The sequence below is a fragment of the Catharus ustulatus genome, chromosome 13, assembly GCF_009819885.2.
Source record: "Catharus ustulatus isolate bCatUst1 chromosome 13, bCatUst1.pri.v2, whole genome shotgun sequence".
Lineage (NCBI taxonomy): Eukaryota > Metazoa > Chordata > Aves > Passeriformes > Turdidae > Catharus > Catharus ustulatus.
This window is the reverse complement of record NC_046233.1, coordinates 91,474-116,946: the sequence shown is the minus strand read 5'-3', so window position 1 is coordinate 116,946 and position 25,473 is coordinate 91,474. Positions and strand designations below refer to the sequence as shown.

Genomic DNA, 25,473 nt, shown 5'->3' with positions numbered 1-25,473 from the left:
GGGGACCCAGAGCGTGGGGGGACCCAGAGCGTGGGGGGATCCAGCGCGTGAGGGGACCCAGAGCGTGGGGGGATCCAGCGCGTGAGGGGACTCATGGCGTGAGGGGATCCAGAGCGTGGGGGGACTCAGGGCGTGAGGGGACCCAGAGCGTGGGGGGACCCAGAGCGTGGGGGGACCCGGGGCGTGAGGGGACCCAGAACCTGGGGGGATCCAGCGCGTGAGGGGATCCAGCGCGTGAGGGGACCCAGAGCGTGGGGGGATCCAGCGCGTGAGGGGACTCAGGGCGTGAGGGGGCCCGCGCACAGCGCTGCCAAACCTGTCTGTTGGAGATGAAATGGAACCTCAGGAAAAGCCCTCTCTCCGCCTAGAGAAACTCCTAGGAGTCAGTAAGTTAATGGAATTTCTTTTCTATGCCAGACCTGGTTAAATCTCTTGTAAAATAGTCACTGTGGTGAAGGAAAAGTGCTGTTTCTCCCTAAAAGATTGTAAATTTTGTATTTGGCTTAAGATAGCTCCTGTTCAAGAGGCAATTAAATGAACTTCAAAATAAAACTCAAGAATGTAGTTATATTTGTAATTCACTTTAATAATAGAAACCTCATTTAGCCACTAGTATTAACCGCAACAATATAATGACACAACAGCATTTAATAAAATGCATAAGCTAGATCATGCACTGCAATACTCTATATACAAACACAACAATGCAAATTCCTCTTTGACTGAAGACATTGTTTGGATATAAAATGGAGTTTACAAAAAGAATATGCTATCTTTTTTAAATGCTATCACACACAGCAACACTGATTTCACAAAAGAAGCTGTGAGAAATTAACTTCTGCAAAGATGTAAAAATAAACATAAACAATAGTTTTCTAAATAATAAGGAACAGAGACTTCCAGAAAATATCCCAAGGAATTGAAAGCAGATGCTTTCTTTTATAAAAATTTGCTGTTTTTCTAGGAGCTCAGCACTCCTTAGTATGCCAATACAGATACAACAGTGTGCAGTTTTCAGTTAGGAAACTATGAACACTGGCTTCCAATGTATTTCAGAGTACAGGTTAATAATTAAAAATATTCCAACATTATATCTTGATTCCCTATATGAAAAATTTAACACATAGAGTCTGTAAGTAAAATGCTTTCTTCTTAAAGACTGTGCTTTTTGTTTGGAATTTATTCAGTCCTACTTTATCCCACAATCTGGAAATGGAGTTGTGTTGTATTATTGCAGAGCCTTTATTGTCACTAAATTTGAGCACATTTTGTCCTTCAGAATACAAACAATTCAAATGTGGATATAACACATTCAGTTTCACTGGACTTTGCCTTTTTTTTTCTGAATTCACAGTTGAATTTTTAAACAGATTCACTCTTAATTAATACCCCAATTGGCTTCCTAAACTTTAAAACTGTTTTCCTGCAGTACAGTGACTTTAACTGACTTTCAGGTTTCTATTCACCTTTAAAGAGGAAAGCAAGTGTTCGAACAGCACCAATTGTCCAGACACCAAGGAAGGACTGTCTGTCATAGAAATTCCTTACATTAATTTAAATATTTTTCCTGCTGAAAATTACAGAAGGAAGGTTTTGAAATGCTGGGGGTGTATTCCTATATTTGAAATAAAAGCTTACAAATGCTCACTAACCAATACACCAAGAAAGAGAACATTCTCAGCATTTTCCATAGCAAACTTTCCAAACTTTCTTCAGACGTGTGGTTCACTTTAAGTATGCATGAAGTTCACATTATTTTGATTGGTGTTCTTATTATCTGATTAAATATACACAAATTATTGCTTCAGTGAGCACAAAAGGTGGAAATAAATGCCCAGAAATTTCTACTTCACCTTTTTAATGACAGAAACAAGACTTGCTGAACTACTGCCCTGCATGGTCTGTGAAATGCCTTTATAAAAACCCACAGTTAACAGATTTACGTGCTTTATGGAAGGCTTCCCTTTTAACTTCAGCAAAAGGGAAAAAAACCAAGACCGTTTATACTTTGAGAATGTAAATGTTTGAATCCTCATTATGAATAAGAAATTGTCTTACTCCATATCTCACTTCCTAACTGTGTGCCCAGGTCCCACATGGACAGTGGGACTGTCACAGGCAGTGCAGGAGCTGCACAGATTCCAGACCCAGGAAAGGACAGAATGTGGAAAGGGACATTAGCCTGACAACTAAATCAAGCAACTAGCTGTGTTCAGTTTAGGCTGGAAAATAAAGAGAAAAACTTTGGAAAGTGAATATATAATTGAAATGCATTGTGAAAATCCTGAAGATGTCTTGATGCTTGCTAAGAAATAAACTACCTGCAATGTCCCTACTATTTAATTACCATTAAATAAATGGCAACTTGGTTTACTTTCAAGTCACCACAGATGAAGACTTAAAACCAAAAAATCAGTCTCTTACCAAGCTTCACAAAAAATAAACTTTACAAAAGTACCTCAGGAGGCTGGAAGAGAATGAGTACATAATGAACAGGAGAGTATCTTCTATGACTATAGTTATTTATTCATTACTTTTAACAAGCATTATATGCTCAATTTAGTATTGACTGGCAGAATTCTATAGGTCAAATGAGAAAAGGTAAAGAGAATAATGTAAAAGCCAGAAAATTCATGGTATATATTTGCCAGTTCTGAACAGCAAATAGTGAATTCAGACTCGTTTAGAATAAAGGTGCAAAGCTCTGAAATTTGTGAGGATTCACCAAATTAGGAAGCTCTGGATTAGCAAATGAATAAAAAACTTTAGCACATAGAATGGATGAATAATGCTCCATATCTGTACATATATACATACACTACATATTTTCTATACACTGTACAGAATATATTTAGACAGAGAGGTATAAACATACATTCATACACACATACATACAGCTATGTACATATGCATCAGCTGCTCAGGTGAATTCTAGAACTGAACATGCAGAAATGCACAATGGTGGGAGGCACAAAATAGATGTTTACAACTCTATCAAACCCTTTAAAAAGAAAGAAGACAGGCAGGAGTTTAACAATAATAAGCCATTGCTAATTTCAAAGCATTCATCAGAGGACTGAACAGGTTGTGGGAATTATGAAACTTTACAGCAGCGTTACCTGTGATGAACTTAGCATGACTTCACAATAAAAAAAATCTAAATTTTAGATGTTTAAACTTAGAGCATCTAAACTTTACAATTAATTTTACTTTAACTTGTAACCCCAGTATAAATAATGTTGTAATTTTTTTTACACAAATAATTTCCTGTATGTTGATAACACTGATTGCAGCTGAAATAGGGTTGTAGCATTATCTAACAAGAAGGGTTAATGGCATGAAACAATAAGCCTGAACTTAATTCAGAAGTATTTACTGTTAAAATGACTCAACAACTTTAGAATTAAAAGGTGCAAAAAGTAAATGTTTTCATTGTCTCTCATTTGTCATCCCCTCTTGGTAATTTTTCATATAAAACTGTATCTAAATTAATTTCCAAGTTATTCAAGATCCAGTAGATGCTGGAAATTTGTCCTTCCTCTGCCTCTCACTTTTTTCTCTAGGGTGACTTTGCTCTCATTTGGCTGATCTCTCCTGGATATTTGAAGGTGTTAAGACTGCAGTTGTTGTGTGCTGCTGTCACAGCTGGCCCATGCTTATTACCAGAGCCAATTACTGCAAAAGCTCTTCTGTTTCTGTATGGCCAGTGTGGCAAACCCTGGGAACAGGTGGGAATTTGCCTCTGTTTGCTGGCATTTCTGCTTTTTCTCATATGGACAAGAGTAGGTGAAATAAACTCCCAGCCTCCCCCAGAGAGGGGTCTGAAAGAGAAAATCAACATTTTTGTTCTTTTCAGGATGGTATCATCCAGTAAATATGTGCTGGTACAGCTGTGTGTCTGACTGACTTGCCAGTTGTACTGCTCACTCCAGCTGATTCAAACTGGGCCTTGACTGATGCTGTTAGTGCAGGAATCTGCTTTATCACTGCTTGGGCAGCACCCTCAGCCCATTCACTTCTAGTTGTCTTCCTGGTTAAACAGTATTCCTGAAAACCTAGTTGCTAGTTGTGCTATTTGGTGCTATTTTTTAAAAATTGCCTTTTACTAATTAAACAGCAGGTAATCAGGAAAGAATCTGAACTACTGTCTGAACTTTTAACAGGCAGGAAAATCTACTGACACCTGCAGTATCCTGAGCAAAATAATTCAGGAATCTGTGAGTTCTGTGTACTATACAGAACAATTAAAAAACCACACAAGTGTTTTACAGTCTCTGCCAAAGGGGAAACAAGAGTCAGGAAACTGATTTCACCTGGGAGCTTCGGCCCTGACTTGGTTTCTCTAATGCAGCCTCAGAATGCACCCTTTGCGAAAGGGAACTGTACTGGCAATGCAGGGCTACTGGATTCTGCACTTAGACCTGGAGCCAGAGCTCCTCACCAGAGGCATTGTGGCTGTCTGGGGAGCCAAGGGCTTCAGAAGATAGTGAAAGGAGACTTGGCAAATGACACCAGCTAGTCAGTGGAGAGGAACAATACTTTCTTGCCCCAGAGTGCTCTGAAAACTAAGCCTTCTTAATAATCTAACATTTTAAGGCAGCTACAAGAAACCCTTCTAAGGAGACTTCTTAGAAGGATCTCTCCTTGGAGATAATTTTTTCCTCTTCTACCAGTTTCATGCCACAGTTACTCCACAGACACCAAAAGCATTGCAGCTAATTTATAAGCAATGTAAATAGGCAGAAAGAGATTACTTTTGCACATTTTCTTAGTTCTTACTCTATAGTCCAATGTAAGTAAATAAGTGGAAGTACATTTGTCACAAATGCAATTAAAATCATTATGACAAAGCTAGTCCCAAATGATTTTATCTACAAGATTCAAATCCAGTTTCTTTACATAAGAGTTAGAAAACAAATGAAGCACAATGGACATTACTGCCTTATTATCACTCCCTGCATTGCTTCATTATCATGCCCCAGTCTCAGCACAGAATTCTATCTAACATTTGTCTGAATGAATTGTCACTAGTATACACATTTGCTCAGTTTCAGCTAAGTTATTACTCTATTTCTGCCAAGTTAAAATATTTTCATTTCAAGAGCAGCAGAAACAGACCCTCAGAAATTCTGAAGAGAATAAATTTTGGCACTAAGTAGACCTTCAATGAGATGAATTTTTCTTAGAATCACTTTGTGACTGTAATACTTTGACTCCAAGTTCTGTAAAAACAAGTTTGGCATTTAAATTTCACCTTTATGAAAACAAGCTATTTCAATATTTAATACTCAAAAAATAGTTCTTCAGTAATTGTTACAATAATAAAAAACTCTTCTGTCCCATATTCATAAGGAAAAGTTTGCACTTTGAGGGAGAAAAAAACCAGAACTATTTTAACAGTAAAGCTACTAAGATTAGCCTGTTACCATCTTCCAGTCACTGCAGGAGGGATGGAACAAACCTCAGAAATCCCAAGAACTGTGTTGGTGTTGCACTACTTTGTGCAGAGACAGTGCAAAGCAGCTGCACTCTGTGCATCACAGGGTCCTGCTGCCACTGAGGGATTGGGACAGGCTGGCGAAACTGGCCAACAGGAACCTTGTGAAGTTCTAAGAGGGAAAGCACAAAGTCTTTTCCCTGGGGAGGAAATAGCCCAGGCACCCATGTATGTTCAAATTTCTACAATCCAAAATGTTAGTTTTGGAATCAAAATACTGTATAGTTAGAGAGAGTACTTTTTATTAATGGCATCAGAACTAAGTAGCCTGGTTCTGAGCTCTGCAAGCCAGCAAATCATGCTGATGATGCTACATAGAGAGGCTTTATAGCTTTTAGGTGGTAATATCCAAATCTTAAGGATGGAACTGCTTCATTTCATTAAATGCACACACAACTATGGATTGCATGGTTGTTACTCAATTTACACAAATTAATATTTTATCTCTAATAAGCTCTTAAATGACTATTTGCACAGTAAGTAACTACCAGGGTTTGAGCAAGGATGTCATTATGTGGCCTTGCATTTGTGGGGAGTGCAGTTTATTTGTAAACAGAGCTGCACAATATTTACTGTTTTGATTTACATATGTAATGCAAGGCATACATCTTAGGTTTTATTTCATGTGATCCCTTTGTTCCCAAAAAACTATAATGCCTTTATCTTATTTCCTGAAGTGTTGTGATCACAAGTAATAAAAATTACAAATTTTCACCCCAAAAAATACGGCCCTTTTACTTGAAAAATTGGAAATTGAAATTATGTTTGTCAAGAAAAAGCTAGCTGGTGTGTATTGAGATTTAAAACCAAATATTCCAAAGGCCAGTTTTTGTGCTAAGGAATATTTCACCTACCATAGAAATGCTTTCTTACCTGCTTAATTATTTTTATGAAATACTTAAATTAAGTTCCATAATCCTTTTGGCAATAAAAAAAAAATCACAATAGTTCAATGCATTCTGCTTGTAGAACAATAACATAACACAATAAAATTTTAAATGTTAAAAGCAGTCACTACTCTTTCCAAGGTAGCTACTGATTCTGATGTTAATATCACCATTAATTTTTAAGTTGTATACTCTTATTTAACATAAGGACTGTGCAGCAGGAGTGCTGACACAATCCCACAGCAGTTAAACTACAATCAAATGGTTGGTAGTAAAAGCTCAAGTACAGCTGACTTCACATGTAGAGAGCAGACTTTCCATTGCACGAACAATATGACAATTTCATTTGCTGTAGCAAAAGCTGAGAGAAAAACAAGTGCAGTATTACAAATCTCTGCACAGATACTGAACTCTGTAATACCATCCTGAGAAAAGATGATTCTGAATGTGCTAAAAATAGTAACTATATAAGACTTTAATGCATACAGAAGTTAAAATTAAATAGTTTTTTGTGTCACAGTAAGTGCTACAAATGTCAGCCTCCTAATAAGCATGAAGTATACCAAGACTTTTTATAGTTTAGAAGCCTCATCTAAAGCTGCTTAAGATCTTTTGGCTACAATTTAGACTCTGAAAAGTCACAAAGACCAACCTAGTTGATATTTCTAAATAAATAACAATAAGAGAAGAAAAACCAAAGTGCTGAAGTTATCATTAGATAAGTTTTGTACATAAAACTATGAAAGTAAGAATGCTTCTAACACACAAAAATATAAAATAATTAATGCAACTAATGAATCAGGATCAGATGAAGGTATTAATTGCTATGACTTTAAAAAATATTTGATTTTAAAGTACTGAACAGCCATAATAATAAATTATACTACAATAAAACCTATGCTAGCAGCTAATGGCCAGTACTACTAGCAAACATGTTAATGGCTTACCACTTGAGACAATTAAAAAGTAGCTCATTTTGTATCTCCATGGTGTATCAGTCATCAACTGCAATTGTACATGAGTGAGAGTAAATCTATATTTTAGTTTCAAACTGAGTGACAGGAAAGTTGAGAACACTGGAAAACTGGGAGCGCTCAGTGTGGGAGGGAGAAATAGAGAGAGCTTTGTAATAAACTCTTGCTGACAACCAGAGGTTCTGTACATTTCAGGTCTTAAATTGTACCCTGTGGCTACATGGTGAGGGTGTTCGGAATACAGAGAGGAGGAGTAAATTTGGAACATACAAAGAGTATACTCAAAGAGCATGACACAGCTCTATTTGAAAATTACTGCTCTTCCAGTTAATGACTGATTTGCCCCAAAGTCAAAAGGCTTCTTCTTAGAATAACATTTGTCATGATTGTGTTTGTCTGAATAGACACTTTAAGGAACCTGCATATTTGATCATTATTGTGACAAACACTTTTTTCTCTAATGTGGGGAACTCCTGTAGTACGTAATAGTAACTATGACTGCACTGTACTGTGTATTACAACTGCGCTAATTCAACAAATACAGTTTCATATAATGTGGGTATCTGATTTAAGAATCCACATTAGTATTTCATGCATAACATAACAGCAAGTGACTTTTTGTAGATTAAATGATTGTCTCCTTTAGCATTCTACATTTTTACAAAAATCACTAGCATTTTGATTAAGGACATATGCATTTTTTCTTTTTCCATACTCATAAGCAGGATGTCGATGATGCTGTTGCTCTGACAAGAAGTGATTACAAAGTGCTAGTATTATACCCTGGCATTTGCTAGACATTCATTCCAAGGATAATTTTAAATATATACATACTGTCCTTTTTAAAGTAATTTTATTACTACTCTGATATTATAAAACTTTTTAACCACTGATAGTTTCGAAATACAAAGCATGTGAAAAGTATGTTCAGTAACCTATGGCCTTTTAAATGAAAGGCATCAAAAACATTCCTTGTGGCAGGAAAGGTCCTATAGCAGGTCTTTTAATAGTTGCTTTAAATTTTGTCAACATCGGAAAAAGACAAGGAGAAATCTGTCAGGATTGGAATTATCTGCACATACCAAAAACACTACTCTTTTAACTCCGTAATTATATGGTTTTTGTGAAAATTACTTCAATCCCTCTAATGACGTTGTTCCCTCTATGCAGACGTGCCAGTTATTTGACCATTATATTCTGCTGTTTCCATTTTGAGAATGTAGGGGATTATGCTGTCAATGGGAACATTTCCAATGAGACCTGTGAAAAACAGTTCCTCAGTGATGCTAGAGCTCATCAGCCTGAGTGCTGGCAGGCGAACTAGGATCCGGGCTAGCCTGAAAAAGAAGTTCAGTGGATTACAAATACATATAAGACCAGTTTAAGACACTCTATGGCTAAAGAGCTGGATCTGCCCTTATTATTACCATAATTCATGAATAGGTGTAAAGAGGCAATTAAAGCTAATTGGCTACCACAAAAAGAATGGTTACTCTTCTATCCTGTGAGCCAAATGAAAGCTAAGTAGCTTTGTAGTTTTCCAGTGACAGGACCTTGTTAATGCCCTTTGTGGGTAGAACATGTATGTACAAACACACAGTTTCCTTGGCCTGCTTTTGAACTTCCCAGCTCTGGATGAACAATGCTGAAACTAATAATATTCATACTGATTAGTGCGAACATTTGCAGCATCTTAAGAGTATAATGCTTAATTAAAATTTTAGCCATAAACAGCATAGTCCTCAGTTACCTAGCAACTTCATGCTAAATCATATAGCAGGAAGAGGGGTGGATGTATATAAACAAAAAAAAAAAAAGAGTCTGCTAATTAGAGAAGGAATTTGGGGGAATGTACTGTTAAGCATAAATATTGCCAAATTGCCCATGTGTTTTATTTGCCAGGATGTTAACAGATATCCAATATAATTAAGTGATTGCATAGAAATGCTAAACTTCCCATGCATGTGAAATTTAGGACAGTGATGAAAGCATTTTGCTGTCATTCATATGGCAGATGTACATTACAAATGCCAAACTGAATAAATTTTCTGAACCAGAACCATGTAATAGCAAACTTCAGATAGCACTGACCACAGGTGCTCTAGAAAATGCTTGCATATTTATGGAGAAAATATCTAAGGTCCATTCTGATAGTATGCCATATCTTGTAAACTTCAAGGCAAAAAGATTCTAGCCATGCTGTTGTTTTTGTGAAAATTGTAACACTTGTTTCCTTTTCCTATCTCAATTTGTACCAGCACTCAATTGGTAATAAATCATCAGATTTGTTCTCTAAACTTGTCTATGGGTGACCATGGAGATACAGACACTATTAGTTAAAATACAGGACACTGCTTGGGGAATGTAAGTCTTGATTTTCTTCCCTGAGACACTGTTATAGAAGTAAGTGTATGGAACAAATTTTATATTTAGTTTTATGGTAGATATTCAGCTCTTTCTAATAAAACCAGAAGGACTCAATTGTACATGGAAGAATGTGGGATTCGAGGATACTTCTGAGGCAGAAAACCTATTTTCATTGCACCACAGTGTTAATTCTGTAAGATCAGTACAAAAAACAGAGATGGGAGAAGCTCTCTTATTCAGACAGGTTTTTTATTTCTTTTTAGTTACCCCAGTGTCAGAGTGTTTAAGTGTATGGGATTCTTCTTTACATGAGGATACCTTTCACTTGTTCAGTAAAAAAGAACATGTTCACATGTTCCAGTATATCTCGCTAGACAGAGGTAAGAATTACCCTGATAGTGCAGATAATCATTGTGTTGATGAATTTTTTGATGAAGATTGTTAGAAAATACTGTAATTGTTTCTAGCACATAAAAAACAGATTAGTTGAGAGGTGAAAAAACCAAGCTAGATAATTTAAGAGAAGTCTTCAGAAATTTAAAAAAAACAAAAAAAAGGCAATGGTTATTGTTCCCTGCTATATGTAATCCTTGTTTTTTTTCCAAGGGCTATAACAGACAGTTTTAACATTTTTTTTCTGCAACTTGACAAACATTTCAAGGATGATAATAACCTTTTAGTTGTCAAAGAGACTTAAAAATAACAACAACTTGAAAAAAGAAGCAGTGTGAATTAGTTGATGCAGTTATCCCCCAAACTTCTAAAAAAGTAAGTCTGTTTACTTTTCTAAACATGACTATGAGAGTCTCAAAAAAAACTCCTCAAAAACCAAGGAAGTACTCATAAATTTAATTTACATGGAGGAAGCTAGACAGCTGTTCTTGTTTCTACATATCTTTAAACAAACCTGCTTGCTTTTATGAATTAGGTTTTCGTTCTTTCTCATCAACAGTCAAAAAAACCCCCAAACCCCAGATGTCAAAAACATCAATGATGATATTTTGTACTTTTGTTAGCCCACAACATTACTTTTGGGTACTTTAGACAATAAATACCTATAAGTATCTTCTGGATAGGTTTTTTGTACATAGTCCTGCAATTCCATCTGTGCCTTCTCCTGGAATTTTTCTATTTGGGTTGAACTGGTCAGACCAGGGTGATCTAAAGAAACAAAACATTTCTGTATGTCGATTGTTTCCCTCTACACTGTGAAATAAATGTATTTATAAGACTCTCACATTTAATTTCAATTAAATATTTCTCTGGTATTGTGATGTTTATCATGCTAGCTGTATAAAGGAAACCACTCAGGTAAACATTTACTTCCTGGTTTCAGAATTAGCTTGTTCACTTTTCTCTCTAGAGCTGTGTGTATCCATAGGAAAGTGGACAAAGATTAAGTCTGTATGCGTGTACCAGGCAATGACACAGAATTTGTTTTTATTTGTTTAAATGTAACAATGTTCACCTCTGATTTGTTCTAACTAGGCTGGCTAAGCAGTAGCTAGGGTTATTTTCTTGACAGATCAATGTCTTAATCTTCCCAAGTCTGTCTCCTGTTTTAGTTCCAGCTGGCTCAGCTCCTCAGACAGCCACGTGATCAAAGAAAGGAAAAAAAAAAAAAACCAAACTCAGAAAATACCACCTATCTTACTATGCCAGAATACCTTCACTCTTGCATCCAAATCGCTGGTGCCTTGAAATAGGACAGAGCTACCTTGGAGTTTGGATAGTGTCTTGCTTTTCCAACTCGAACAAAACCCCTAATAAACCTAACTCTAATGGAACAATCTCCCCCCAAAAATTCAAAAAAACATTTCAGGACACCAGTATCTTCTCAGTGAGTTTTATTACAAAGAGAAAAATAATTATTAAAGCAAAAATACCCCAAGCAAACACACCAATAACAATATATCCTTTTACTTTGTATTCTGTTAAATACAAAGTGGTAAATACCTTTGAAATAAAATAAATAATGCATTTCTGAGCAAAAGTTTACCTTTTACTCAGCCTGTCAGCAGTTTTAGATTAAGGACACCTTTGTGTGTCCTAGAAACATTTGTCACTGCCACTTCCAATTTCTTTAATGTCCTTACCTAATCACTGCACAAAATCTCAAGTGTTTTCTTTGAGTAAATTCACATATTTCAGGAACACTTGACTGTGCTGTCTGCTGTCATTTTTTTGAGATTTTGTGGAAGTTTCATTTAAAATAGGTATTTCTGCTCATATTTCAGCTGTTCCTCTTAGGAGTATATTAAAAATATGAAATTGAAGCAAATTTCTTTTTGTCACTCGAAAAATGCATTTCTTCTAATCCTCCTCACCATTTACCTCACTAATATTGCTAGTACACATTCCAGATAATTTATTAATCATAGATTCTCAGCTGAAGGTAACTAGAGTGGATCAGGAAGCACTTGATAGATTGGAACAGTAAATAACATGGATATGTTGCTCTGAAGTAATTTTAGAACACATATTGTGATAATCATTATGAAACAATCATTTTATCTGCAGCTTAACAGATAAGTCCCATATTAAGACATCAGTCTCATTTTAAAAATGCTAAAGAATTGACATACTGAGGCTTATTATTCAAAAATATATAGTTACCAAATTCCTTACCAGGGCTAAAAAGGACTATAGCTTTAAGGTATGCATATTCATATCCATCAATATCAAGCTTGGCCATGCTGTTACAGAACTCCTGAAGTTTCCAGATGTGTTCCATGACTTGCTTTATTCTGTCTCCAGAAAGTTTATCTGCAAGAAGATATTGCTTACTATGTCATCTGAGCTCAAGCATTTCTAATACATTAACAAATAAAGTTTTATAAACCAAGTCAAGTGATATTTGCAAGTCTTTTGCTGTCTTAAAACCACTTAACATGTAAGGATGGCCTGAATTATTATGAAGGTGAATTCATAAAGTTGAATCAGACCCAGGGCTAGCAAACAGAATGTTAACTCTTCCATGTAATTTTGCCAGGACAGCATAATCTGCCACACCAAACTTTTTGCAGTGATGTGCTGTTCTGAGTAGAGACTCTCAAATTATGGTGCATTATTCTACAAATGGCTAGAGTGATTCTGGGAATAAACAGAAGCACAAAGCAAATGCTAACATGCAACCCTAATTTTAAATTCAACATTATTGAATTAGTTTTTCCAAAAGTGAATGCAAGAACAGTAACAATGCTATTTTCTCCTCTATCTGTACTTTTAGGAGTGGATTTTTCAATAGCTATGGTAAATAGTCTTTTTCCCATGTGATGGGGTAAATTCACTGAAATACATGTACACAGATTCTTCTGTCATTTGAAAGATCACATTGTTTATATGGGGTTCATAAACTATCTTAAAATTTCAATTTTAAAAAAGTATTTTATTTATAGGTATGTTATGAGTGAGTTAGCTGCTAAACTAGGAAGGGAGAGATTTCTATTTTGGTAAATAGAAATCCTTGTATTGGACTGCATATCTACAAACTAGTCAAGGAATAAAAACATTAGAGAATACATTAAGACAATTTTTTTAATATATAATTATTATTATCAAACTTCAGAAGTAAGTCAGTTCACGAGGGATAAAACCTTTCCTTGAAAAACACATTAGAATAATTTTATTCCAGTCAATCTGCAATGTTAGTATTTAATATAATTTTAATTTGGATGTTTTATTTTTCTCTATACAGCTAATATTGCATAGTATTGCTTAGACCTCATATGCCTTAAACTGAATCTTTGACATAGTTTATCTATTTTCATAGTTTGATCTATTTTCTGGAACTGCAATAAGAAGATTGAATGAATGGAAGAACCATTTTTTGCACAGTCTTGAAATAAGAATGCAAGCATAATCTACATTTCTTAACTCATTAACTGTGATACAAATTTTCAGTTATTCAAGATGGATTAAAGTAGACATAATGTAATGTTTTTATTCCTGTATTAAGTGGGAAAACACGGTCCAGAAAAACTCAGGAGAAGCAAACTTGAATTCCAGAGTTTCTAGGTAGCCTCATAACTAATACGTTCTTAGATAAAATTCTGAAATTTATTCACTTTGTTCTGAATTTCGATAGTATAATACACAATATAAAATGATAACTTGGCAGAATAGATACATAACACTAATGATCCCCTTTCCTTGGCTGGTCTCAGCTAACACAGTATGACTGCAAGTTACAGAAAAAAAATATTTTTTTACAATTTTGATGCATAAGAATGGAAGTGGAACCAGCTCTAATAGCCCTATCACTTATTCCTCCCCAAAGTTCCTGCCTGGAATGGAGGTGGAATAGACAGCTGGTGTATTCTGAAACAGATACAAAGTAAAAGCCTAACTCTCTGTAGAACATCCAGAGTGCAGGTTTCTCTACTGATCTTTTCAACTTTTGCCTCTCTGTGCAGGAAAGCAGCAGCACTGTTATCATATTTTGGGACTGTCCAGGCTCTCTTAAATGAGAAAACAACAAACCAAAACAAACAAAGACCAACCAACCAACAAAAACCCAAAACCAAAACAAGAAAAAGCCCTATATTAATTATGAAAGCAATTAAAGCATACTATCAATTTAAGAATAAATTTTCAGTCTAATTAGCTTCATCGTGATAAAGTAAATAAAGGAGATTAAGGCTTGATTCTAGTACTATGAAATGTACAAAGCAGATAGCTGGAAAAAAATTTTAATATCCTTCAGTTCCAGAAAAATATATCTGTTTTACTCTCCCCTGTAAAAACCTATTTTCTAATTTTTGCTGTGTTCACAATAATGACACCATAAAAATTATTTTAAAATAGTACCAAATAGTGTTATATAACTGCTTTTGACGCACATTTAAATTTAAAGAAGTTTTCATGTATTATGTTTTGTTTGCAGAGTTTAAAGCTGTTAGTATTGTTTTCTTCCTCCTTCTAAAAATGAATATTATTTTCATGCTAATCAATCCTATTGGTTGGAAGCATCTGTAAAGAATTTTTAAAAAAGCAAATATAACAGATTTTCATCCATTCTAGATATAATCATCATTATCAACAGACCAACATTGCATTAAAAAATAAAATCACATACATCTTGCTAAGAGTGTCCAGAAATTAGGTTGCTTAATGCTTCAAGGGCACTTCAAAATACATTAATCATTATTGCATTACAGTAGTATCCAAAAGCGTTATACTTGCAAGAATACACTTGTGATAATTGTCAAACGCTGTGTTTTTACACTGCAAAGAAGAAAAGGAAAGATCTGGAAGGAAGAAGTCTGCTGTGGTTTGGAAGACAATATCATTATTCTAAGAGGAAAAATCATACATCTGGATGGGAAGAAAACTCCCCAAGCACTTCCAAGGAGTATTTTAGGATGTACTGTCTTTCTGTGTAATGTTGGTCAGGCATAGAAGATCCCCTTGCCTCTGTGGACAATTCTATCCCACAGGTATCTCTGTGAGGTCAGTGCAACAAAACTGTAGATGACCAGGGGAAACATAATTATGCAAGAGAAAGCTTCACCTTCACCTGGTTCCTGGTGAACAATTCTGCCACTGCTGGGGAAACACCTTGTGAGTAATGTGATCCAAAGGTGCCTGTATTGTTAGCAGCACTGGTAACATACCTTCCTGGATGCTGTTCTGGAGGTGGTTGACAATCGCTCCCAGGATAGTGGACAGACTCATCACCTGTGCACACTGGGCCAGGCCTAAGGTGAACAGTTCGTTCCAGCAGGCACGCACAAGGCTCGTATTACAGTCCTGCCTATAAACAGCAGAAAATCAAACGACGCTAGGTAGCACATCAGCTTGGTATTGCCCTATGCATAATTATGTTATGTATAACCAGTCAGAGTAAGGATTATTCTATTGCAAAACATTTTGGTAACAGGCATATATTAGCAAAAAGAAATTATAGACTATGGGAAACCATTTATTTGTGAAATGGTGCTAATCAATTATTAAGCAAGGAATCAAAAGCAAGCATTTAATTTCTACAAATTAATGCTTGCTTTTGATTTGGCTTTAGCTTCTGTAACCACAGTAACATCAGATATTGTAGTTACCCTCCCCTCTACCATCTTCTATTTTATTCTCTGAAACAGGAAATGTTGCATAGTCTTCACACATTTTAAAGTAGTCATTAAAAGTTAAACTATATCATAACTAAAAAGTCCGAAGTAGCTGGGAAGTGTTCAGATCAGTGCTTAAATTCATTCAAAAGCAACCCATTTGAACAGATTATGTCCATTTACCCAAGAGCTTGAAATGCAGGTATGGACCTAGCCCAGTGCATAGAGAGGAAAAGGAGTCGTGATGCTGACTCACAGATGTAGTGTACATTAAGGTACTCTGGCATCGGACTGGGCATTGTCAGCTGCAAAAAATAAAAGTACAGTACAATACATATAGTTCAGACATAAACCAGTTTTTAATCATTGGTAAAATAACTGGCAAAAACATTCAAACTACTCTCACAGTCCATCACAATCAACAGCGTGACAAGAAGTTGTGAAAGAAAAACTGTACTAAATAACTCATTACTACTGGCAAGGAATGCAAATTGAGAATGCAAGACAAATTATGTAGGAGCTCATACATCTTAAGCATTAGTTTATTGAAAGAAGCACATACCTTAAATGTGACATGTGTATCTGTAAGTAGGGGTCCTTCCACTTCAATAATTGGTGTTGACTGATCTCTGCTGATTACATGAATATTCCCTCCTCCTGTAGGATCCATGCCATCTGCCAAGTTATGAGCTGTTGTACCATCTGTGGAACTAAGTGCTTTAGCCAAAGTATCAAATGCCCTAAAAAATAATAAATAAGTAAACCATGAAAGAGCGCTTCTTTAGATCTCAAAAAATTCATAGTGCTCAAATTAAATGCTATAAGACAATTCCACTTAGAGGCAACATACACAATAACTCTTTAGGCTGGCATAAGGTCAGACTTTTCATTACAGCTTGGTCCCTCTGTACTCTTTGAGCATTCATAAAACAAACAGATGTGCCCATGGGTTGCTGGTAAAAGATCTCCCCTGTAAAGGAAGGACTTTGCTCTGATAGTTTTATCCTAGTATTAGTACCAGTAAAGGGACCTTGTGCTGTGCTAGTTGTGGCTGGGATGCAGTTCATTTTCTTCACTGTAGCTAGTATGAGGCTATGTTCCAGATACGCACTGAAAAGAGTGTTGATAATATAGAGACGTTTTTGTTATGCAAGGCAGTGCTGCACAGTGCAAAGGCTTCTTGTCCTCCCTGCAGCGAGGAAGCTGGGCGTACACAAGAAGTTTGGAGGTGACACATCCAGAACAGCTGACCCCAACTTATACAAGGGTTATTCCATACTTTGTGACATCACAGTATATAAAGAAGGGGGAAGAAAGAAGAAAAAGTGAGGGGATGTTTGGAGTGCTGGTGTTTGTCTTCAGAAGTAACTGTTACACATGCTGGAGCTCTGCTGTCCTGGAGGTGGCTGAACACCTGAGTGCCCATGGAAGGTACTGAATTAATGCCTTTACTTTGCTTGCATGTGTGGCTTTTGCTCTACCTATTAAACTGTCTTTATCTCAAACCCACAAAGTTTTCTTTCTTTCACCCATCTGATTCTATCACCAGTCCCACTGGTGGGGGAGTGATGGAGCAGCTCTGTGAGGCTTAGTTGTCTGCTGGGCTTAAACCGCAAACCTCTTGCACTTACGATTCACTGTTCTCCCTTCTCACAGATTTGGTGGGGATTACAGACTAGATGGACTCTGAAGAATAAAGTCCCCATCCCAGATCTCCAGCCTTTTGGAACAGTGGAGAACAGTGGGGTTTTCTTCTAGAAAATATGCCTGAATTTCCTTTCCCTTAAGATGAAATATGGTCTGGCACTCCTCATCTCCCAGTACAGACAGAGCCTTAAAAGCCTTATGACAGTAACACAAGAGAGACTGGTTCCAGGTCTCCTTTATACTCAAGCTGCTGCTGGATCATTACTCAAATAAATCACTGTAAATTCTCTTAGGATTTAACAGACCTTAGATGTAAAGAAGAATTTTGTCTTCCAATTTCATACCAGTGGACAGTATTAGGGTATAGTGCTCCTTTGCCACTTTTTTTGGCAAGATGTGTTTTAGGAGACAGATTTTTATAATTTTTTTCTGCTTTAAAGAAAGAGTAAGAGGTTGACATAAGCTGACATTACAGTGTCAAGTATTTTAAAATATTAATTCACTTCACCTGAAGAGTTCAAATGAGAGACTTAAGAGCCTTAAGTAATGTCCTCCTCTCTCTAGCCCCCCAGAGGAGATGCCTTCCAGTCAGTGTAGTGGGCAGACTGGGCTGGTATTTTTTTATTGGCAGCTGCTTTTCTGTGTAAATAGTTTATTTTCCTACAGCTTTTGTTATTAATATTGTTGCTATTACTGTTTCATTTTGCTGTTTGTTTTCTAGTCTCGTTGTTTCCTGTAAACTGTTCCTATTTCAACTCGTGGTCTCTGCCTTTTGTGCATCTGACTGCTGGAGGGGGAGCAATTGGCAGCATTGTTTAAGTTTTATTAACCTACACTGCTAAATTCAACCAACCTGCCTCCCCCCTACAAAGACACAACTAAAAACATCCAACAAAAAAAAATTGCAGCTTTGCAAATCTCAAGCTGTGCTGGAAATTTTAAAATTCCATGCCCCTTTTTCATTTACTTTTCATTAATGAAGAAAAGAAAGACTTCAAGCTCTTTCTAAATCTACATTCCCAGGAGATTTTATGGCAGCACAATATCAAAACTAAATCTGCAGTACTGGAGACCCCTAAAGAGCAAAGCAAAGGTTACAAGTATTGCACAGGAGAAGCTTACATAAAACACTCTTGTGAAATAGAATGGAACTGTAATGTTGCTATTCTCAGAGTTTTTCAAGGTCACAAACTAGTCATTTATTATTTTTCTGAGAACCAAATCTTGTCTAGCCTCAGATCACTACATTTGTAACACAGGACACAGTTCTTCACAAGAGGGCAAGAGCAAAAACTTGATTTCTAAAGAACTGGTTTTATGTTTCAAAGTAGGGGCAATCTGTCAATCTGTACCCTCTCTGGTGTAACAATGCCAAATTCCTTTAATGAATGAGTGTAAGGATGCACCACATAGAACACAAATTATTAAATAAGGTGTAAATATAAACGCATACCGTGTAATCTCACTTGCAGATTGCTCTTCTTGTTGAACTTCAGAAGTATCTCCATTATTTAGTGACTCACTGAGATTAGCAAGAGATGTTACAACATTTGCTAGTGTTCCTAAGGCACCTTGGCTTGTTTCAGCCTAAAAAGGAAACACTGTATTAGTAAATCAAAATTATAATTAATATATCATATGTAATTCCCCCCCCATTTTTAATGTTTTTGTTCCTTTTCCCTGACGCATCTTTCCCTTCCTCCCGAATGTCAGGAAGAACCATGGTTCTCAATTACCTTTAATCCTATTCTAATTATCAATCCTAGTCCCAGATGAGACATCATATGGAGAACTACCTGTGGCTGACCTTTTGCAGAAATGCACTTGCCAAAAGAAACCACAATCCTATTGATCAATTTATTACAAGCATTCATATGGTTCTTCACACTTCCCACCTGATCTTCTCAAGAGCAACAACTGTTAGAGATTATGTACAATAGATAAAGTACAGTAATTTCACGAATACAAGCCGCACCAATTTGACTAAGATTTTGCTCCTAAACCGGAAATGCGGCTAATAATCAGGAGCGGCTAATACAACCTCAGAAGTGCCTGCCAGAGTGCTGAGCCGAGCAGCTGCAAAGTCGGCATTTTGCGATTATTACAAATCGCTACTTTGTTGCACCGCGGGTGGAGCCTGGCTCCGTGTAGGCAGAACGGGGGGCGGGGAGAGAGGCGGGAGAGCTCTCTTTCCTCCTCTGCCACAGCCCAGGGGAGAGACGGGGGGGGGGGGGGCCCGGCGCCGCCATTGCTGCAGCTCGGGGAGGAGAGGGGGGACCCGGGCCGGCCCTACCGCGGCCGGGGGAGGGGGGGGGGGGACCCGGGCCGCCCCTACCGCGGCCCGGGGAGGAGAGGGGGGACCCGGGCCGCCCCTACCGCGGCCCGGGGAGGAGAGGGGGGACCCGGGCCGCCCCTACCGCGGCCCGGGGAGGGGGGGGAAGCCGGCGCCGCCATTGCTGCGGCCCGGGGAGGGGGGGGGGAAGCCGGCGCCGCCATTGCTACGGCCCGGGGAGGGGGGGGGAAGCCGGCGCCGCCATTGCTGCGGCCCAGGGAGGGGGGGGGAAGCGCGCGCCGCCATTGCTGTGGCCCGGGGAGCCGACGCAGCCATTGCCGCGGCTCGGGGAGCCGACGGGGTGCTTTGTCCCCGCCCGCCGCCGCCGCGGCAGGAGCGGGGAAACTCCGTCCCCGCCCGCCGCCGCTGCCGTAGGAGCAGGGGAAGCTCCGTCCCTGCCTGCCACCGCAGGGCAGCGCCGACCCGGGGTGACCGAGCCCAGGGGCAGCGGCGGCCGGCCCCGAGCTGCAGCACCGTGCTGGACCACCTGGCCCCGTCAGCGGCCCCTAGCGGGCCGAGCCTGCACAGCCTTAGCTCAGCCAGTAAACCCCGCCCTCCCGCCGTTCTGTTAATAATTGCACGCGGGTCCTCGCTGCGAACGACAGAGCGGCTTATATTCGTGTGCGGCTTATCTATGGACAAAAACCAAAATATTTGCCAACACCCAGAGATGCGGCTTATAGTCAGTGCGGCTTGTATTCGTGAATTTACTGTAATCTGAACAAATTAATAGATATGCTCAGAACTGAACCAGTAATACCTTGGAATCAGCAGCTAGAAGGACTGTACCATCATCCCTGATCAATGGCTGCTGAATATTCACGAGCATTCCTGGATCAAGAAGACCGGCTGACCTGTTGAAAAGCGTAAGGCATCTGATGGTTAACAGTATTTTCCATTAATCAGAAGAATGAGTAACAATTTATGACAGCATAAAAGGAATTACCAGTTTTTAAATAAACAATTTCGTGAAGCTTACAGTTTATTTATCAGGACTTAAGTCTTTCTGAAACAGTTCCCAAAGAGTAGATTGAAAGACAGAAAGACTGAAATATCTTTTAATTTCCAGTGCAAAACAATGATAACTTCCCAAATATGTATCTTTGCTTTTTGTTCTGCTTTAAGAAAAGTTGTTGTCTTCTCATGCTCTCAGGAGTCACCTAGTAGGTCTAGTTTTATACTAGACTTTGGAGGAAGGCATAACTCTGTATTCCAAGCAAGACAACAGCAAGCACTGAATAAAAGTCATAAGAATATTTTTTACCTTCCAGAATATAGTCAGAAACAGTCATGTGATCAAAGCCTGCATAAAATCTCTGCTGCCTTTACTTCTGCTGCTTTTTGACCAAATATTCTTCCCCTCTGCTCTATAATTTAGGGAGACAGTGGAAAGTTTTTGCAATCAGCAAGACATTTATTTGCTACTTATGTGATGCTCCAAGTGTCCATAACACGATACCAAAGCACACAAGACAGATGCAGGCTGCAGGATGTTACAGTACAAGGGGTTTGACACTAACAACTATCACTGTGAGCACACACAAGCAGCAAATTATCACACATTATGCAGATCTGAATCCTACATAAATACCAGAGTGGTTCTTAATAACTATTGTATTGTTTATAGGTCTGTAATGGACCTGCAGCTCAAAGAAATTTTTAAGAAGCAAATGTGTCTGTGAGTACTTCTTTCAAACAAGAACACTGGAAAACAACTCTCTAAGAAACCTGCACCAAACTTCCTAGCTGCATTGTCATTTGTTCAACAAGGAATACGCATATAAAAAATTAAACACACACACTTCCCCCCATATGAAAACTGAATAATAAAACCCAATTTTTCACATGGGTCTCAACCATTCATAAACTACAGTTTTAAAAATTTTGTATTTAACCAAGACTTTTTGTATTTGATTCAGAAAAAAAAGAAATCTTGCCTTTGTTTGTTTTGATGTGCATTTTCACACCCACTGCCTATGGAGACATCTGAGAGTGCAGGAACCATCTTGGAGTTTCTTTCATATAGTAAAAGGAAGCTGCTGTTTTGCTGTAGTTGAAACCAGTCTCCTGGGATCTGAATCAGCAGTCACTGAGTCTCCCTAACTACTGTCTCAAGGAGAAGGAAGCCCAAGTCTGCCATCTGCAGATCTGATTTCAGAGAAGTGCTAACCTGAATGCATCGCAGCATTAGCCTACATGCTTTCTGCTTGAATATCATTCACTTGTCCTGCATTGCTCTGACCTGGCTGGACAAGAGCTAGCTCTGAACTGAAAACCACATACCTGTACACAGACATAAAAACTTCCATGAGAAGCAGAGCCTACATTGGCCTTGGCAATGGAAACAGATGATGTGTGCATTAGAGTTCTTTTCTGTTCCCTCTGAGAGCAGAGGGGAAAAAGAATATATGCATGACTGCGAAGTAGTATGCACAAATAAGGTGAGAGAAGAGGTGTGGAACTGAGGTACTCACCGTGTTCCATCTTTATCTGCCACAAATGTTGGAGTTGCTATTAGAGGGCTTCGAAGATCTTTTCTTATGTAGATTTTTTCAGTAGAAGCTGCACAGTTGGTTGGTTTTTCACGTTGCACATCAAAAGGCTTTCTTTCACTTTGAACCGCTACATAAAGACAGATTTGAAAGGAAATAATTCAAACAAAAAATACAAAAAGTAAGTAAAATTCCTGCAGTTATAACAGTGTACGAGCTCAGTGCAAAACTGGAAATTCAACACCAAGAGTGAAGAAACACCAGCTCTAATGTTACTGTATCTGTGAATATGTGTATTTTTATACATACTTTTAACTAAGAAATGATAGATTGATCTTTTGCTTCAAGTTTTATTGATCTGGAATAAAATACTGAATACTGCTCTTTTTTTTGGCATGTGATAAGATGGAAGATTCTACAGATTGTGTTTTCAATTTGTTTATCTTTTTTTTACAGGCACAGCTGTATCTAAATGTTAGGCACATTCCTATTATGGATGACACAAAACAATGCAAACCCAGAAGGAATCCTGAAAAAGTCAGGAGAGGCAAGTTACCTGAGAAATGCAGGTTAATTCCTTGAGAGGATTCTCTGCACAACATACACTTCACTCACAGCCATTAATTCCAGCCAGTTAGGGAAAAGTGTTCCAAAACTAAGGCTGTCATAATCTGTATTTATACTTGAGAATTGAAACAAACTAAGCTCAGTCTCAGAAGTGCTAAACAAGTATAGCAAATGTTTTATTAAAAATAGTAAGAAGCAGTTACTTTGCAACTTTTAAAGAAAGTGAAAAGTGCATCTTCATAGTATTAAAATGCTATTATTGAACACATTACAGAAAGTTATCCTTTCAACCAGCAAGAGTTACTTTGTTCCTGATTGTATTTTTGTTAATATTGTTACTATTAGCAAAATTTAGGGGCTTAAAAGTTGGCATATCAAATTTATTGACTTGGTGAATACATATTAATTAATCAGAAGTCTGACCCAAAGCCAGTGAAGTCAATAAGCATAAACCCTAATCATACTGGGATTAGAAAGATTTACTTTCTGGATGTGCAGCAGTTTTTTCTTGTACAAAACAACCTTGTAATTGTTTCACATAGTGTTAAATTGAAGAATAGGTGATGGAAACTGAAAACAAAAATATATTGAAACAAGTGTTTGGCTGTTACCACTGGAAATGTATGCAGTACTGCATACAAACATGAAGGCATATCTTAAAACATATGACAGTTTATTCAATGCCTCATAAAACACTGCTCACAAATTATCAAATTAATAAAAATTTTAAAAGAGGGGGAAAAAAACCTAACTGCTTTATATCACTGGTTGAAAAAGCTACAAAAATAAACCAAAAGGAAAGCAGATTCTCAAAACAGAATATTGGACTCAGATTCATGTCAACCCATGTCAAAATATTTTCTATTTTAAACATACACTGTGTTTGGAGTATGCATTCTAAGTGAGGCTGTAACTGGGCTCCTCAAAGTCAACAGTACTTGGGGACATGTTTCAAAAGAAACCACTACTGCCCCTCGGACATAAAATGGTGATGAAAGAAAAGTGCACTAGATGCTGACGAAAAGTTCCATTTCCTTCAACCAACATATACCAAAACAGAGAGAACACACTAACAAATGGTAGTCCACATAACTGTTATTTGGTAGGCACAATATCACACTGAGTACTTAACACTCACATTCCATTTTCATGCCCATCTCTAGACATTTCTTAAGCCTACAAAACTGGCATCGATTCCGATGGTGTTTATTGATGATACAGTCCTGGTTGCTACGGCAACTGTAGGTCAAATTCTTCCTTACACTCCTTTTAAAGAAGCCTTTGCATCCCTCACAACTGACAGCACCATAGTGACGACCTAGGAAATGTATATATTGTTATCAGATGGAAATTACTTACATTTTAGCATAGAAATATTCATTTTAAGCAAGTAAAACACTAAGTCAGCCTTTAAATGTGTTTTGTATTTGTACCAACATTTTGGACCATGAAAGCATTACGACAGTCTCAAAAGGTGCTTCTGGTTTACCTATTGTCAGGGGTTTTGGTGAGAGAGTGGAGAGAAGAGAGAAAGGCTCAGCCTATTTCTGAATGTGCAGTTGATGAAGGTGTAGTTCCCATTCTGCGTAAGTACAGATACAATTCTGTCTGCTGTTATAGACCATAGGATACATTTAGAGAACATACCAGCTAAGAGTTCAAGTAGTTTTAGAAAACAAGCAATTTTACACCAAAATTTAAAATGCAGTCTTCATTTAAATTTACTGTCCATATTAATTCTGGTATCTCTCTAGGATGAAAGCACAGAACACTCCTTGACTAATATAAAAATTTTATCTTAAGACTCCTTGTTACTGCATGGATCTCAAACACTGAGGATTCATGTGATCTGTTCTTGCCTTGTTTTGTGATAGTAGAACAAACTCTACCAGGAAGTGTTAAGTTTGGTAAAGAACACTAGGAAGCCTTTTCTTGGACTAGTTAGACACTTTTAGGTGACATGTTTATTTCATGGCTGCGCATCACTGAGGGAACTTGACTACGTGCTTCAAGTAGTCTTTTTCAATTGCCAGGAGCAAATGAATCATTATCTTATCTTTCAGCTAATTTATCATATGCTTCAGTTCAAGGGAAAAAAACCCAATATTCTTCCAAGCAGAGTTTAGCTATTTTTTGTGTATAGATACAGAGTATGATATATTTTTCCATTTAAAATCTCAATTGCTTTTTCCATGAGCATAACTGAAATCAGTTAAAGCACATGAAAAAAATCATCTCTTCATCCCAGTCATCCTTTCAAGCACGTTTCTTCAATACCACTATGTAGGCTTCCTTACCTGATGCTTTATCACCACAGACTACACAATATTCTACTACCTGGGGCCGTTGAACATCAGTTTTTCCTAGCAGACGTTCCACTGAAGCAGAGTCTGTCACTATCTGAAGAAAAATTCCATGTAAAAAGATGTCATTAGCCAGATATGAAGGTAAGGAGCTTTGCCTATAGAATAAAATAGGTGTATCATCTAAGAGGAGAATTTATGAATAAGTAGGATTATGAAGAAGTATGGCATGTGGAATGAAATTAAGTAGTATAAAATGCAACTTAGTGAGAGTTCTTGCTGACAAGAGTGAGTTTTGAAACAGTCATATCAAAACAAATTACAAATAAAACTGCTAGCTTTGTT

At 37.6% G+C, this 25,473-nt stretch overlaps 1 protein-coding gene and 1 long non-coding RNA gene across 6 annotated transcripts in view; one reads left to right on the top strand and one right to left on the bottom strand.

Moving 5' to 3' along the window:
• The first annotated feature begins 238 nt into the window (after positions 1-238).
• On the top strand, positions 239-22,233 carry LOC117002446. Of its 2 annotated transcripts, none has more exons than XR_004419292.1 (3): positions 239-386; positions 16,983-17,218; positions 21,394-22,233. It is a non-coding gene; the product is annotated as an uncharacterized LOC117002446 (long non-coding RNA). The 2 variants fall into 2 exon arrangements; XR_004419291.1 differs by lacking the exon at positions 21,394-22,233 and adding an exon at positions 17,444-18,881.
• Positions 566-25,473, bottom strand: part of NR2C2 (nuclear receptor subfamily 2 group C member 2) — a 38,111-nt gene continuing 13,203 nt past the window's right edge. For all 4 annotated transcript variants that reach the window (XM_033071562.1, XM_033071559.1, XM_033071560.1 and 1 more), the window contains 11 exons: positions 25,123-25,225; positions 23,964-24,143; positions 22,241-22,388; positions 20,527-20,620; positions 18,888-19,021; positions 16,350-16,527; positions 15,971-16,092; positions 15,341-15,480; positions 12,354-12,491; positions 10,781-10,886; positions 566-8,695 (listed from right to left, as the gene is read on the bottom strand). In XM_033071562.1, coding sequence (XP_032927453.1) covers positions 8,521-8,695; positions 10,781-10,886; positions 12,354-12,491; positions 15,341-15,480; positions 15,971-16,092; positions 16,350-16,527; positions 18,888-19,021; positions 20,527-20,620; positions 22,241-22,388; positions 23,964-24,143; positions 25,123-25,225 — 1,518 coding nt within the window. In that variant the 3' untranslated portion in view covers positions 566-8,520. The remainder of the gene's footprint in view (positions 8,696-10,780; positions 10,887-12,353; positions 12,492-15,340; positions 15,481-15,970; positions 16,093-16,349; positions 16,528-18,887; positions 19,022-20,526; positions 20,621-22,240; positions 22,389-23,963; positions 24,144-25,122; positions 25,226-25,473) is intronic.